The 17,230-nt window shown below is 41.9% G+C and overlaps 1 protein-coding gene across 1 annotated transcript; it reads left to right on the forward strand.

Moving 5' to 3' along the window:
* Window positions 1-3,666: 3,666 nt before the first annotated feature.
* On the forward strand, window positions 3,667-16,826 carry LOC146622624 (discoidin, CUB and LCCL domain-containing protein 1). The gene is made up of 15 exons (XM_085365288.1): window positions 3,667-3,814; window positions 6,374-6,595; window positions 7,968-8,105; window positions 9,408-9,459; window positions 9,542-9,614; window positions 9,711-9,844; window positions 9,959-9,996; window positions 11,406-11,597; window positions 11,769-11,881; window positions 11,982-12,162; window positions 12,290-12,382; window positions 12,561-12,654; window positions 12,794-12,837; window positions 12,938-13,033; window positions 15,607-16,826. The coding sequence occupies exons 1-15, from the start codon at window positions 3,712-3,714 to the stop codon at window positions 15,984-15,986; spliced, it is 1,953 nt and encodes a 650-aa protein (XP_085221414.1). The 5' UTR covers window positions 3,667-3,711; the 3' UTR covers window positions 15,987-16,826.
* Window positions 16,827-17,230: the final 404 nt, after the last annotated feature.

Here is a 17,230-nt window from a genome sequence, read left to right on the forward strand (position 1 = left end):
CACCTCTCTTCTCGGAGCTGCAGACAGAAAAGGGCGAGCAGGCGTGTTAACGTCCACATGTCAAGTGTGCACGCTTTAATGCACATGCAAATCACTGAGTTTTACCCACCCACCCCCTCTAACAGCCTTTTCTTGCATGCAACTGTCATAGAAATGAGTCCATACAGGGCTTAAAATGACATAATCCTCACATCACCGGGCCTTGCTTCCTATGCTGCTGCTAAGAATGCACAAGAACATCGTAAATACTGAAACAAAAGCTTACAGCTTTTACTAAAGCACTGCCTACAAACGTAACACAGCAAAGTCTATTCAAGGATATTCATCTATTTAATTCATTCAGTCAAAGGAATAATCTGACATCAGATCAGTCAGTCTGTTGAACAAATGCAATCTGCAGGAGCATTGTTACCAGATGAAATAAAGCAGTCTGCAAAGCATGCTGCCATGTAGCCTGCCTATATGTATGTGTATGTGTGTGCTATAATTATGGCTACAGAACACCTTAAGAATTTGCTTTAAAAATTGGCACATAATCACATTATGGAGTGGTCAAATGTGAACAAAGTACCCACTGGACTGTGATAATATACGGTCAGTGCGAAATGGGAAACCGCTCCAGGGTAAAAAGCTACCGATTAATAATAAATAAAGTGCCTTTGCAATCATTCGAGCCTGGTTCTCTCTATTATATCACTTCAGTCCAACATAAGTAGGAGATGATAGCAGATACATATGAAAGGCACCGAGGAGAAACTCATTTATAAACTGTTTGGGTGATTCCACAGCAGAGACACAGTGGCTGGCAGGCTTGTTATGCAGTAAAGAGCAGATAACAGCACTGATTAATAACTTCCACGCTGTATTAAGTGGCCTTAACACAGTGTGGATCACCAACTCATACAGCACGAACAGTTGCGTGCCTTGCTCACACTCCTGCACCCACTCAAACTGACGTCTGCTTGGTGCGGAGGCACGCACACCCCGACAGGGACGCGCGACCCTGTCCTTTGAAAAAATAAAAATAAAAAGGCGCACAAAACACCGTGTCCCGTGTCAAACTCCCACACACTCTACCTGCGACTGTATGTAGACATTGTCGTAGTTTTACTCACCGTTTTACAGCAGGGGATAATTCATCCTCCGGTCGTCAGAGAAGTGCGATAGCATGCGCAGTGCTGCTTCGCTTAGACTTCCTGCAGTGAAGGCAGCATTTGCCTGAGAAGCATCTGTCCCGCTGTCACGAGAAGCGGTTGGCTCGCACGCGATGTGTAAATCGGTCAGACTGCTCTTATGTGGCTTGGATTGAGCGCCTCCACGGCTGTGCACAGGCTGAAAGCTTTCCAGCCTCAGAGCATGTTTCCAATCCAGGGAAAATCCGCAAGAACTATTATTATTATTATTAGTAGTAGTAGTAGTATCATTATTATTACACAAATTACATATCTTAGCTCAACAATCTGGGTTTTGTTTGTTACACGTGTAGCTTTATGGTTTTAATACGACAGGCTCAACCCTCACGTCACCTACATATTTGATTGATTGATTGAATCTTTATTTTGAACATGTTGAAAAAGTACAACAAAATAGAATTAAAAGAGACAAATGAACAAAGCAAAACAAAAGGAAAACGAGCAACCACAACTCCAAATAACGTTCATGTTCAAAAAGGAGCAGGAAGAAGCATAAGCTTATTTAATCCCACCCCTTTTCCACTATCTAGTATCAATAGACTACAGAAATACCTCCTTGCAATTACATTATATGTCATGTGTATTTTTTTTTTAAATATATATACATATATGTTTCTATCTATCCATACATACGTATATACACATACGCATATATACACATTTTCAATAACCCCATTAACACCTCAGGGATACACAACCTACAAATATATATATATATATACCCATACCAACATACCCGTGCATTTTTAGAATATTGTCAGGAAGCAGGTTATTTATTGCTTTATATATAATTTGTGCAGTGAGAAAATGAACCAGATCTGTGAATTTTAGAATTTTTGATTTTAAGAATAGTGGATTTGTATGATCTCTGTAACCAGTTTTATGGATTATCCTTATGGCCCTTTTTTGTAATATAAAGATTGAATGATAGCGAACATTTGTAAATATTGCCCCAAACCTCTGCACAGTAATTCAAATACGGTGCAATCAGGGAACAATAGAGAATGTGGAGTGATTTGTGGTCCAGAATGTGTTTTACTTTACTCAAGATTGAGACACTTCTTGAAATTTTGTTATGTATATGATTTATATGAGACTTCCAGTTTAATTTATCATCTATAATCACACCAAGAAACTTATGTTCAAGTACTCTTTCAATTTCCACACCATCTATATGAATCTGCACTTGTGCATTTCTAAGGGAATTCCCAAATAAGATCATTTTAGTTTTACTTAGATTTAGCGATAGTTTGTTCCTGTTAAACCATTTTTTAATTTTGCACATTTCTGAAGTAATTGTATCCAGCAGCTCCTTTAGATTCCCCCCAGAACAAAAAATATTTGTGTCATCTGCAAATAATACTAATTTTAATATATCAGATGCCTTACAAATATCATTTATATAAATAATAAATAATTTTGGATACATATTGTACTTTACACTCCACACCTGGTCTTGATGGTCGAAGAATGTGTTGATGCAATAATAATGCAATAATATTTAACAAGCATGGACCGGACCAGGGATTTTTTTGGGGTGACCTTTGGAGAGTCACACCAGCAGGTGGTGTAATCCTTACAGCCAGAAGCATCAAGGCTGCCCAGATTGGGGCTCGTAGTGCAGCAGGATCAGCTCTCCTGTTCATGTGTGTCGTGACCAGAGCATGCCCCAGCTCTCTCTCAGGTACAACAGACCCACATCTCCAATATTCTGATAACTTCCAGTCTATAACTTTAAACCAGATGATGAATGCATGCATGGCCTCAGTCTTTCTTCTTTAAAATGACAGTCAGAGTGCTCCTAGATCACATGAATACTCTGTGATACTTTGATTGGGGACTCATGGCATTAAGTGAATAAATACTTCAATTTGTTCATAATTTGGGTGCGTTTGACAGGAGTCTCCTGGGACAGCGACAAAACGATGTTTTTTTAAAAGCACTTGTCAAAGCAGAAATGTTTTTAAAGTGAAGAACTAACTGATTGACGAAGACATTAAAAGGCTGGAATAATAGAAAAACACACGTAAGATTAAAGAAAAAATACATACCTCTAAATCTTGAGGAAAATGATTAATTCACCGGAAGATGGCAGTCTTAGCACTTAGACTGAGAACGGAAATTCGGGCGAGTTAATAAAGCGAACAGACGAGGTGTTTCTGAATGTTTCATGTTTGCTTTAAAACTGCACTTTCCACCTTTGACACGCACGCATCTTCAAATAAAGATCCCGGTTCGGCATTTCCATCGTTTCTAATGAGCGTAAATAAGAAGCACTGCTACCGCTGGCTGGTCTCAGGTCAGCGAACACCTACGGATCAGGCCAGCCCTATTTGGGAATGGAATCCCGGACACCAACTTGATTGACGCTTCAGGAGAGCCAATTGGAGACGGGGTTCGACACTCGTGACCAATAGTAAATATCCAGTACTCTGTGCTCCAACTTTTTATTGAAGCAAGACCCCTCGAGTCAGCGAGGCATGCACCTTACTTTTTCCTCGCCGAGCTCCTGGAAATCATGCTCGCAAAGTGCGAAAACATCGGGGATGCTGTGAAGTCTTTCATTGGCGGTTTGTGGATCGCTTTAAGCGTCTGTTCGGTGTGTGTTCGCGGCCAGGAGGGTAAGAAAACGCCTGTTATGTTGACGCTTTTGATAAGATAAGGATTGTGACGTGGGAGACGGATTTTCGCACATTTCGTTAGCTGCAACTAGAGCTGAAGAGTTTCCCCCGTTTTCTTTAAATTAATCGCACGATTATTAATAATCAAGACTGATGACGTAGGATGAGCACCCAGTCGGCAGCCTCCTTTAAAACACATTTCTGCTGTGTTTAAGATAGTTGTTGTCATATAACCCCGCTAACTATTGCTGTTTAATGCATTTTCATCAGAAACTGTTGTTGGAAAGACCACCATACCTTGTCCTGTATTCTGCACTGTACACATCCACACTTATTTTGCTGTTCCGATCATCTTTATGGCTCTAAGCCAGAATTAAAGTGCATTAATGTGTCTGTATTTAGGTGCAAAGGTCGCCGATTGGAAGTCATGTTAACAGTTTTTACAAACTCTTTCCTTGCCCGTGTGTACCTAGTGATCCCAGCAATCCTTTCCCAGAGTCTTTTTCTTTCTTTCAACACATCAGTCAGGCCTGTTATGAATCACAGTGACCATATATAAACATAGACAAACAAGCTATTGCCCTGCAGACTATGACTCCACCAGTCAGCCATACCACAAATCTTCAGTGTTGTTTTTGTCTGTCTCTGGGGCTTTGATTTCCGCACATCGGAAGATGATTAAGCCCTGGATACATCATTATTTAACTTAGCAAATATGCTATGCCCCAGCTTTGGTGGGGCCTAGGTTTGGGGGAAACATTTCTACCTCCGGGATTGAATAAGGGGATGTAGTGACAGGTAGCATAGGTGAACATCCTGTCTGCTAGTGTGGACCTGTAAGGACCTGCCAACAAAGCATGAAGTGGAAAACTATATTGCTGGCGTGTTTCTGATGGACTGTCTGCTATCCTAACACCCAAGCTTTATGTGGTTTAGCTCCTGAGATTTCTAAACAGGTCAGAACAGCCTGAACACGAACCCAACAGACTGTGGGTGAAACAGCCCAGTGATCAGGGGGGCAATTACTGGTCACCCAGACATTTCCCAACATTACGCCCTCTTTAAAGCTGGGAAAAGTCCCCCGTGGCCAGCCTCCGGAAGGTGACAGATCCATGCTCTGCTGCCCAGAGTTACAGTATGTGGCTGCGGTATTTCCAGGGAATCCTTTGGGGAATTGAGGGGGGACAATAACAGTTGAAGGCTTATGATATGAGGAACTGAAGTGCTGTTGGGAAGGAGGTGACCAGCTCGGCTGATGCAGGAGGAGACACAGGGCGAATGGAAGGCTACCCTGTAACTTCCAGTCAACAAATATTCAGGAGCCTTTTAAGGGAAGCAAGGACAGCGCTGGTGTTTAGGCTCAGACTGACCCTGGTGCCTTCCTCAGGTTTTGACCATTCTTGGAGCACATTACTTGGGGGAGTGAAAAGTGAGGGCAGGGAGTGTTAGTGTCTGAGCTTGTCACCCCCGCAACACCAATCTCTGTGTGACTCCTGTAGGAAAAAATTTTTGTGACCAACAGGAATCTTAAACCATCTGAATGTTTGTGTTTTCTGTTCCTCTTCAAGTGTTAGTCATAGCAAGATGTAGTATATCAGCACTATGCTTTTTTTTTCCTTCCTTGCTTTTGCCTGGGGAAAAGCACCTCTTGGTACTTAATCTTAAACAATTATGTTGTGCTCTGTATCCAACGTGCAGGTCACAGGTGTTACAGTTGAGCTCTTCCCTTGTTGGTATTTCAAAAAGTCGTGATGACAGAAGGATAAGCATGCCCTGAGCTGCCGTACATGCTCAGATTAGACTCGTTGCTCATCTGTCTTGAAATGGTGTATTAACAAAGCCTTTAATATTTGTATTTAATTAAGAGAGCCAGTTACGTAGCCGTCTCAGGTTATGTCATTTTGGCTTTCCTTAAGGTCTATAATTCCACTCTGCTCACTGCCGTCAGCAGCTGAACAGTTGAAAATATTAATCAACTAGATGCTGACTCAGTTTGTAAAGATTTGTGACCAAAAGGCAAAAGATGCTGAGATGAGTGCCGGGAAAAAATGTTAGTAATGGAGAAGTTTAAGCAGTTAAACATGATAACTCAAGAAGGAAGTCACCAAGGATTTTAAAATTGATATCAGTGGTCAACTTTTCGAAAAAATCACTCAGGATTTTCACAAGTGCATCTGTTCGGAGGCTGAGAGGTAGCAGTGGTAGCACCAGTATTTTTTATGTTTGAATGATTCATAGGTCAGCGTTAAGTGGCCTGACAAACAAATAAAAGGAAAACATTCCTCTGGTCTGGATGGAGCGTCGGTGAAGAGACAGCCACTGTCGCTCAAGAAACCTTTAACAACATTACAAGAAAATCTGGCTCCTTGGAAGGAAAATTTAAATAAATGAGGCATGGGTTAAGACCTCTGTATCGGTTTTAGAAGTGAGTGATTAGGAAACATGAAACTGAAAGAAAAGGAAATCAGAAGTTGTTAGAAGTTAATCTTAATTTTTACCATGTGAACTGTGCCCTTTTTTTCTTGTCGTAGCTTTCTTATAGTGCTTGTTTTGTGTCAGGTAATGGCTGTGGACATACGCTGCTGGCACCAGAGACGGGCACCGTAGCCTCCCAGAACTATCCGGGTACCTACCCCAGTAACGCCTGGTGTAAGTGGAGGCTTCGTGTACCACAGGGGCGCACGCTGCGACTGCTCTTTGGAGATTTTGACGTTGAGAGCAGTCCAGGCTGCAGCAATGGCTCTGTGATGATCACAGACAAAAACGGAGAGCACAGCCTGGGTGAGCACACCTCTTGATTGTTTTATTTATTTATTAATAAATAATAAAGTTAACATTTTTGGTGGGAGAATAAATGAATTTACTATATTGTAGAGAGTTTGGGGGTCTCTGACATATCAGTCAACAAATTTACTTAAATATTTCTTTTTTATTTTAATAAACATCAAGTTCATTTTCAAGCTCTCTCCACATCACATAGGTATGGTTGAACTGACCCTTCAGACCTGATTCTAGGGTCTCCTTTCACTCCCTGTCACTCTCATCACATTTGCTGACCCCACTGTGGGAATGACCCTCGCTGTCCAATCGTAGTTTTTCCTCATAAAATCACTTTGTGTCCATTTCTTGTAAGTTGTTAAAAGTCCATTTTAGTGTATTGTTTGCCAGCTCACATAAGCGACAGGTCAGTGCTGTCAAAACATTACCCCGCAGGTTCTCCCTGTGACCCCCACTCACACAAACTTTGCAGCTGGGAATGAAAAGCTTGCAGCTGCCTGATAACCAGATAATCAAGTGTTGTGGAGCGAGGAAGGAAGGATCAGAGTTTAGAAGCACTGCTTTAGCATCATTGCCCTAAGAAAAGTGGTCTAGCTGCATAATGTTACCCTGAGGCAATGAACCAAACAAATCCTGTTTTTAGTAAGTAAATGAAATCAAAGTCTGTCTTTTAAACAACCTCATGTACTTCTTTAGATTCTTTCTTTCAGGCACATGCACATTAGTTTTAGCAGCAGCAGGTATTGTCTCATGGTTCCTGCCCCAAGTCAAAGGTCAAACTGTTCTCATCCTTATTTTACTGAACAGCGACATGTCTTGTGTCATTAATTTAAAATATATAAATACACATTTTAAGGGAGAGGGGAATACAAAAATGTGGTCACACACCAGATGTCTGATGAGAACTTTCCCGTGTCCTCATCAAATCTTAATTGACATACTTACTGACAGAGACTTTGTTCCCACTCATTACTGATGATCTTCCAGTCTGGATTGTATAACTCACTCAGGACATGCCATTGTGTTGATGCACTGACAGAAAAGGCAAACCATATTTCACAGGAGACGTGTAGGTTTTGCAACCAGCTGCATCGTATCCTGAGGGCATAAAAGTTGCTCCAAATTAAGGGTTGAGAGATTCAAGAGATATTCCACTAGGCTGACTATTGTATACATCATCAGATTTCACAGCGCCTCACTTTCTTACAGAAACTTCTTTTTGTTTTGTTTTAGTGTTTTTCTGTCTAACAGACTGTCAAATCTTCATTATTAAGGACTGGAAATGGATGTTTATAGTGCACCGGCGTGTGTGCTGACAGACGTATTTATGTTCTTGTGCTTTATAAACGTAGTTTGTGGGAATGTGTGTTCACAGGTCCTCTGTGCGGGAAGCTTGATGCAGCTGGGAAGAATGTGACATTTAATAGCAATGAAGTAACAATAATGTTCAAGTCGGGCCCACATCGCTCTGGACGAGGGTTTCTGCTCTCTTATGCCACAGATCAGCAGCCAGGTACTCTATAATTTATGCCTTCTGACTGATGTCGTGCTGGGTAACTTTTGATGGAAGCTTCTTTGTTATTCCGATTGCATTGGTTTATTTTTTTCACTGTTTATTTATAGCAGAGTAAATTTGACGCAGAAGGAAATAAAACCACAGAACACCAGAGCATTTCTGGCCTTGGGTAATCTGCAGGGCCAGGGATGAGCCTGTGACAGATTTTAAAATCAACTGTGCACCATATATAATAAATGCACACACTAAAGCACAGAAGCTAAAGGGGAAACAAGGCTGTTACATTATGTTACGTTATGGTTATTTGCCTGATTTATATGTTATATAGGTGCGAGTGGGGTTGTGAGAGAGATCTTTTTTAAGTTTACACTGATACAATCATAACACTAGCTGTTCTGTGACTATTTATCCTTCAGTATAACACATTTGCCCGTGTGTTGACGTGCGCGTGAGTGTATGAGTCATTGCTTATTGGCATTCACCCTCCATCGCCTCCATGTTGGCTCCGGCGTGTTTGCTCAGAGAGCAGGAGTTCTTCTCCTTCTCTCGGGCTGAATGGAATGAGGCCTCAAGCTTCAGTCTGTCACTTGGACCGTCTCGAGCTCTCCTCCCCTCCTCTTCTTCAGCCTGTTAACCACTCCAAGCCCACTGCCGTCCTGTATTCGTCGCTATAAGGCTTCTGAACCCAGCGGCTACTTGTTTTCAGGGTTTTTTTTAATTTGTTTTTCTTTGTACCCCGGCCAGTTGTGACATGCGTACACCCGGTATGTTTATTCATGGATTAAACCACAAATCTCACTAAATGATACACAATATCAGATTCTCCTTGGGTATTTTTTAAAATAACCATGTAGCCTTACTTACTTAGTCTGAATAGCCTATATTTAGACTAAGTCTTAATTTTCCCGGCTGTGGCCTTGTGTACTGTGCACTATGTATCATAGTTTCCTGTTTTTGCTCAGTTGTTTATGAAATCCAGCAGTGTCTGGAGCTAAGTCTGTACTCAGACATACAAACCACTGTCTGTTGGCTGTGATCACACATGGACCTTTCGCTTTGCTCACAGTAACAAAGGCGTTAGTCACATCAACAGTGATGACCACTCATGCCTGACTATAGCACAGTTGTAGCATCCCAGACCGTCTCACACAGTCTGTTGTCTGTTTGTGTGGTTGAGCGAATGCCGAGGTGGTGTTATGTAAGCCCGAGACACATGGTCCACCCGTACATGCTGTCAAAATGTTAAAAAAAGATTCATTTTGAGGAGCACCGTTTGAAGTTTTCTGTTTTTGTTTTCAGATCTCATTTCATGTTTACAACGGGGATCTCATTTTAGCTCGCAGCATTTAAGGTAAGCCGTGGACCTCTGCGTCTTCATCTCCGATTCAGTAGAGCTGCAAGTATTTCTCACATGTTGTTCTGCTCCTTCTCAGCGTGTATTGCCCTGCAGGATGCAAGAAGGTCACAGGGGACGTGTGGGGGAACTCTGAGCATGGTTACAGAGATGTAAGCGCAGCAGATTTCATTAGGAAAAGCTGTATTGTACTGTGCTTCTTATCAAATACATGTCTGAAAAGGCTCCATCTCTCTCTTCTGCCACAGACTTCGGTGCTGTGCAAGTCTGCAGTCCATGCAGGAGCTACATCTGACAGTCTGGGAGGCCATATCACTGTGAATCGTGGGAGAAGCCTTACACTGTATGAATCCACCTTTGCCAATGGAGTCCTTTCAAAAATGTATGTGTTTGTTTTCCACATTTTAAATGAGATCTTGTGGAAATGTGTAGCTGCTAGTTTAGTGTAACTGATTTGCATTGATTATCAATATTTCTTTTTCACTTCTTTTGACAGGGGATCACTTTCTGAAAAGAAGCTGCTTTTCATCCAAGGTATGAGCCTGACTTTACATTCACAACCCCAAATAAAAACAGAATCTAGTGATTTGCTGATCTCGTAAAGCCATATTTTATTCTGGATCTGCTTCTTTTAACTCAAAATGTTTTAACTTGGTGAAAGGTACGGGATGCAGACAGGCCATTTCAGTAGCTAGACTTTTCTACCCTGAAGCCTTTCTGTTCTCACAGGTGGTTTAGCATTGTCTTGCTGAGATTATTAAGGCCCTCCCTGAAGTAGAGGTCATCTGGATGGGAGTGCATATTGCTCTAAAACCTCTATATACATTTCAGCACTGGTGGGGCCTTTATAGATGTGGAGACCTCGATTTAATATGCACTGACACCCCCGTACCATCGACCGTTGTCCACATATGGTTTCTTCTTTGCGTGATAGAGGTTTAACCTGTTGCTAATTAACCTAATTAGTTGCATAAATTCCACCAACTGTTTCTTTTTTAGAGCCACTTACTTTTCCAGCCTTTTGTACCAACGTGTTTTTTATTATTATTTTTTAATAGACGTCTTGCTGCCATCAAATTTAAATTGTGCTCATATTTTTAATATAATAGTAAAATGTCTCAGTTTAAACATTTTCCAAGTTGTATTGTGAATGAATTTATGAGATTTGCAAATCACTGCATTCTGTTTTTTTGTTTATTAAAAATGTTTACATATTTTTTACATGTTACACGGTGTCCCAACTTTATTTTATTTTAAATTGGGGTTGTATAACTTCAGATGATGACGTTTAATGTTCACGATGTTTGAGGAAAGTGTTTAGACGACCTTCGGCATGGCTGAGCGGTGTTCCAACAAAGGTAGGAAATAGGATGGACCCCTGAAGTGTAAACACAGGTGGTGGAGCAGATGGCAAACAAAGACCTTGGATGAAACTCTGAACATCCAGGATGTTATGGAGACTGGGGGGACATGGGTTACATGAAAGGCAGAGTGACAGAATTGCAGTGAGTTTTAAAGAACAGGAAGCCGACACCTATTCACCCAGAGGTGGTGGGCAGGAATCCGAGTGGATCGGAGTGATGACGATAGAATAGTGGGCGAGAAGACTTGGACAGCGTGGGAAAGAGGAAGTAAAGAAAAGATGAGAACAGCAGGAGTAGCGCAAACACAGCTCTTCCTCGCTGAAGCTAAAGGCTTCATTACTATCTGAAACAACCGGTTTGCTGTTTAGCTTCTTTAAATAAAGCGATTTTCATTTCTGCACATTTTGTTTAGGGTTTTTTTTTTCTTCTTCTCGCTTTTAAGGCAAAACAGTGTCCATTACTTTCTTGATTTCATGCAGTTCATCACAGGGAACATGAATCTGTGTGGTTTATAATGAAAATGTGTAGGCTCAAATTATAATTCATCAGTTTGTTTGTTTTCCTTTGATCCGTGAACAGAGTGTAACAACAACTTGGCTGTTTCTGCTTTAAACGCCTCATCTTTTGCTGATAAAAACAGTCAAGAGCAGACAAAGTCAAGGAACGCCAGAAATAATGATTTCAGCCATAACTTCCTGCTCTGGACAGCAGACAGTAGTGATCAGAGCCCGTGGGTGGAGATGGAGCTGAGCGATAGAAGCAACATCACAGGTAAAAATAACAATAAGTATGTGTACAAAATATGCTTGGTTTAAGCAATTTATTGTGATTTCATGAATCAGAGATGGACTATTTTTGTTGTTTAAAATCCATGAAGCCTTTTATTTCTTTTTGAATATTGATCTGAAACAAAATCAAACAAGCGTTGTTCTCTTTCTTCAGGAATAGTAACAGCGGGATCAGATGAGTACTACATGGAATCCTACATCCTTTCATTTAGTAAGGATAGAAAGAACTGGAAGCTTTACAAAGATGCTGCAAGCAAAGAAAGAAAGGTAGGTGTTCTGCTTAATGCTTTCACTGCCCCAACTTCCTGTGCTTTTTAAAGCAGTAGACATGCAGATGCTAACTCATTTTGGTCTTTGTGGCTCTTAGGTGTTTCCGGCCTACGCCGATGGACACCTCAGAGTGCTCAATAGCTTGTTTCCTCCTGTGGTGGCTCGATTTGTCCGCCTCCAGCCGCTGAGTTGGCACGGGAGGGCTTCAGCTCAGATTCAGGTCCTGGGCTGTCCTGTTAGTAAGGCCACACCGAGGTCTTCCCGTCCACCAGGCGGTGGTAGGCAGTAGCTCATAAGCTTCCAGATTATCCACAATAAAGTTTGGTTTGTTTGCTTTTAACATGGTTTGATTTGCAGCTGAGTTTCCTGATGTGAAGTTTTCCTGTCTCGATAATTCCCCAACAGACTCTCCGTCCATCAAAGTTAACTCGGGTCCACTGCTCCCAAGCCCCACTCCCACCACCACTGAGTGCACCGTGTTAGTTGAAACAAAACAGAGTATGTACTTGTGTCATCCACCAACTCACCTGTATGAAGTTTATACGAGTAGATTAGAGTCACACCAGTGCAAACAGGGCAATATAGCCATTAATCTGATCGGCAGCACTTTGTAATAACAGCATTCCTTCCTCACACGTGTTCAGTTGTTTACGCAGACTCTCTTGCACTCTTGCAGCCTCCAGTCAGCCAGTAATAGTAGCAGTGGGCGTGGCCCTCGGCCTGATGATATGTGGCAGTTGTGTTTTGGCTGGATTCTGGTTGAAGCGAAGGTACTGCACATGTACTAATTAACTTTCCTGTATGGACATACTGTCACTGATTTTTGATACATGGATTGCTGTCACGAAATATCAACGTTCATTATTTTATTTAACCTCTGAGTTTGTTTTTTGTTATTTGAAATTGTAGGAAAAAAGATTCACAAATGAAGTACTCCTACTCTGTCCCCACAAGTAAGTCTAGCACTTTTCAGATTATTTTTTTAACATACTTTTTAGTTATGAATCCTTTTTTAATGTTGCAATGATTTTTATGGTTGTGATTTTTGTGTAGGTTCTCAGAGTTTGAAGGAAAAGAGTTTTCCCGGCTCACAGTCGTACCCTCTGGTTCGAAACGTCCACGATGCACTACCAAACCCTCCTCTTAATGGTGAGAATTCACATTTTTATCAATTACAGGAAGTTGCTGGTGCTGCTTTGTTCTTCTGCAAGTGTCGTCAGCTGCTACCTTTGAAGTTTATTTGTCCTGTTAAGTGTTCGGCTCTCCATCTTTCCCGCTCTAATGGTCTCTAGCTTCAGTGGTCAGTTTGAGTAGCTCACACCAAGCGTGACAGGCAAACAGTTCTCTCCACGGGCTGTCCATTCTTTCCTCTGGCTCAGCCCATCACCCGGTCACACCATAAACATTCCTTTCTTTGGTCCACAGAGGCTCACTGAAAGAGACCCTTTAATTGGAGCTCGATACAGGGCACTCAGCCTACTCCCCCCCCCCCCCCCCTCCTCCCAGCAGTCCCATCTCTGCCTCCCTTACCCCTTCCCTCAGTGAGGGGGCCCTTCTCTGAGAGGTCCAGTGATAAACAGGACAGACGGTCAATGCTAAGACAATCAAAGCCCTCAGTAAAGCCTGTCTAATTAAAATAGCTCTGGGTCTTAAGACTCCCTGTGTGCTCTTGAAAGTCCAGGCCTCCCACACCACGGCGTCTTCTGCGAGGACAAAGAGTAGTCTGGATGGATCTAAGTGCTAGACCGTCAGCCCTCATCCTTGCGATTAGATGAGACGTTGTTGGTGGCCAGACGTCTCGTGCAGCGCTCTGCATTGTCCTAGAGACAGCTATTTGGTAGAAAAGAAGCAGAAGTTTCCCAGAAATTGATTTGCAAGATGTAAACAAGAAGTGGAGTTTTTCCCATTATCGAAAGTAGCCTGCTGCTACATGTTTTAGTATCTGTGTGTTTAAGTTTGTGTAAAAATGTCTTGATGCATGCTCAATCATCCCCGTCAGGAAATTACAAAAAGTTGATGTTGTTCATCTGGATGTCGCATTTCACTGAAAACGCTGCATCCAGATGAACAAAATCAACAATCAAACCATCAAATCATATAAAAATAGTGATCTGTGACCTACTGATCTGGCAAACCAAGAACTTTTAGGAGCTACGGTTCTGCTGGTCGGAAATGCCGACAAATCCCATGACTTTAAAAGCACCCAGACGGGAGTTGCGGTGCATATCTTCACTCTGTTAAATGTAGAGTCTGTTTGTGCACCAAGAAAGTCTTCAGAGGAAAACTACCTCACAGAATTCAGAGTGACTTTTAGGATAAGCCAGAGTCGTTCTGGATGCTGTGCAGAGATAAAACTGAACTTTTGTGGAGAGAAAAACTGAGCAGCTGCTGACAGAAAGAAGACCAGGCTGCTCTGTGGTTGGGTGGCACGAATAACGGGAAGAACAGATTTTATTAAAATTCAGGTTTTGTTGTTGTTGTGCAGGCACTTCAAGAAGCTGGCTTTTAAAGCAGACCTCAAATGTTATAGGATACAGCAGCTTCAGTATTTAGAACCTAAACATTATGTAAAAGTCTGCGTGTGTACGATGTAAGTAAATGTGCCCGGGCCCCTCAAACTAATCAACTGCCAAATCCAATTTATGAGGTAACACTGAGTGAATAAATGTATTCACTAGTTTATTGTGTCTTTTTGAAAACAGTTTGGATTTTTAACTTTCTGCCATAGTTGCAGGATTGATGCTACTCTCTTATTGGTCTTATTTATAGTTAGGTCAATCAGGTAGGTCATGTCATTGGTAGCGTGTATGTGCGTGTCACTGTTTCTGTCTGTAAACACGACGGCTCGAAATGCAGGGGTGCAGATTGGGGTCATGTTAACAAGCCATTTATAATTTGCCTTGCATGCACTGAGGTCTTGAAGGTCAACCTAATGATTTATTTCTTTATAAAAGCCTTGTAAGGTGTTTACTGTCCGCATGTAGAAAGTACTGTATAAAGATTTGAAATATCAGGTCACATTTGACCTTTTCTTTACGGTGAAGTAAGTTTACATAGTAATTAATTTTCATAAAAGGTCAATCTTTAAGACTGTCCTTAAAATTCTGCTGCTTTTGTTCTTATTGGCAACAATTAGGAGATGATATACCGGCATATGGAGATACTGAATGTCACGATACAGGATAGATCCAAATATCATGTCAGGTTTGACCTCTGATCTCACGAAGGTTTGCTGTATGTCAGGTGACCAGGAAAAAAAAATCTTGTATGACTTTTCTTACATAAATGAGCTTCCTCAAGGGTGGCTGGCCTCTCCCTTAGAGATAGGGTGAGAAGTTCGGCTATCCGGGAGGGGCTCAGAGTAGAGCAGCTGCTGCTCCACATCGAAAGGAGCCAGCTGAGGTGGTTCGGGCATCTGACAAGGATGCCCCCTGGGCGCCTCCTGGGTGAGGTGTTCCAGGCATGTCCCACCGGGAGGAGGCCCCGGGGCAGACCCAGGACACGCTGGAGAGATTATATCTCTCGGCTGGCCTGGGAACGCCTTGGTATTCCCCCGGATAAGCTGGAGGAGGTGGCTGGGGAGAGGGAGGTCTGGGCCTCTTTGCTTAGGCTGCTGCCCCCGCGACCCGGCCCCGGATAAAGCGGATGAAAATGGATGGATGGATGGATGGATGGACTTTTCTTACATTTACATTTTCTCTTTTCTTCTCTAATCCTCCCAGACTATGCTGAGCCAGCTCTTACACCTATTGGACATAAAGTTGGCTCAACGTTTAAACCTTCCTCAGAAGAGTGTTATACTGCCCCCTTCACCTGCAGCCATTATGACACTCCTGGCTGCCTGCCCGAGTATGCAGAGCCACTTCCTCCAGAGCCTGAGTATGCCACTCCGTTCTCAGATCAGCCCTCTGACTCCAGCATCATTCCTGCACCGACATCCAGTCACAGTCAGTATGACTGCCCCTCACACAGGGTGCTCTTCAATGGCTACTGCACTCCCGCGCTACATGCCAATGGACCAAGACCAGTCAGTGCTGTCTATGCAGAACCCAAGTCTTGTGATTCTTTACAACAGAAACACACATACGAAGATCCTTTGTGAGCACAGCAAACTTAGACTCAGGAAAAGGCTCTTTGGAGTTGAAATGTGTGTTGGCACCAGAGCAACAATTGGAGTGGTCTGAAGTTGAACAGTGAGCTGGACAGTGCTGTTCAGAATGCACTAACTGGACCTCCCGTGAGTGATGTACCCAAGGAAGTCACTATGCATATAAGGGTATTCAGACTAAACACTGAGAGCCACATGGAGGCAGATATTTCCATCAAGGAAGTATGGGATAGGTTTTTGGTTTTTTTTTTTCTTCATATTGCACAAATAAATACAGGCTCAGTTTGTCTCAGAGATACTGTTTGATGAAATGTTTAATCACATAACTGCACTTTCCAAAAGCACATACAGAAATTTATGTGTAGTCTTCTCCACAAATTAAGGCAAAACAAAAAATGAATATGTTACAAAGCATTGTATTCACAATGTATCATTTCAAAAACATTTATGAAGCACTATAAATTGTAACCTGTAACAAAGAGTACTGTTATAATTACACATAACCACTAGGTGGCTGCCACGAGCTTCAGACGTTAAGCAACAATGGACTGTGTAATTATTTGTCTGGCAGGTAATTATCACCCGGTAACATACCAACAGCTAAAAATAACTGCTTGGATTGTAGTACAACTGAGAGGCACGAAAGGCAGTAAGATGACATAATTAGGAAGGACTGTCCTTTGCTTGGATGAACAGCTGTGTTCAGCCACTTTTCCTGGAGAAAGAAATGCTCTGTCTAGTTAAACAAGTCTCCAGAGGAAGAGTACGTTCCTCTGCTGGAGGCCGAGTTATCGCAAAATGTTAACATTTTTAAAAAAAAAAACCCCACCTCTACTGGCCTTGTTTGTTAGGCCTTTGCTGCTGTATAGCACCTTTCTCAGAATTACAGAATTAAGTGAAAAATTATAATAGTTATATTTGTATACTTGTATTATTATTTTTTTTACTTTATATTATATCCCATGGAAAGTTGTTTTTTTGTATAGAAGACATGTGGTTTTATAAATGATTAAGTTACTAAATAACTTAATTAAACCTGTGACACTGATGTTTACTACAGATCCATGTTTAACATATAAAATTGTACTTGTTCCTATTTCATTCCTATTTCAAGGCATTTTGTATAAAAAGAGCCAGGTGGCAGTCCTCAATCCCATAATAAAATGCTACTAAAAGCCCATCAAATTACATTAATGTGACATGCTTTCTGGTATCATAATACAACACTGGGACTGCTG

This window comes from Diplotaxodon limnothrissa, linkage group LG11 (genome assembly GCF_057381915.1).
Source record: "Diplotaxodon limnothrissa isolate DT_005_m linkage group LG11, D_limnothrissa_male_GT1.1, whole genome shotgun sequence".
NCBI classification, from domain to species: Eukaryota; Metazoa; Chordata; class Actinopteri; order Cichliformes; family Cichlidae; genus Diplotaxodon; species Diplotaxodon limnothrissa.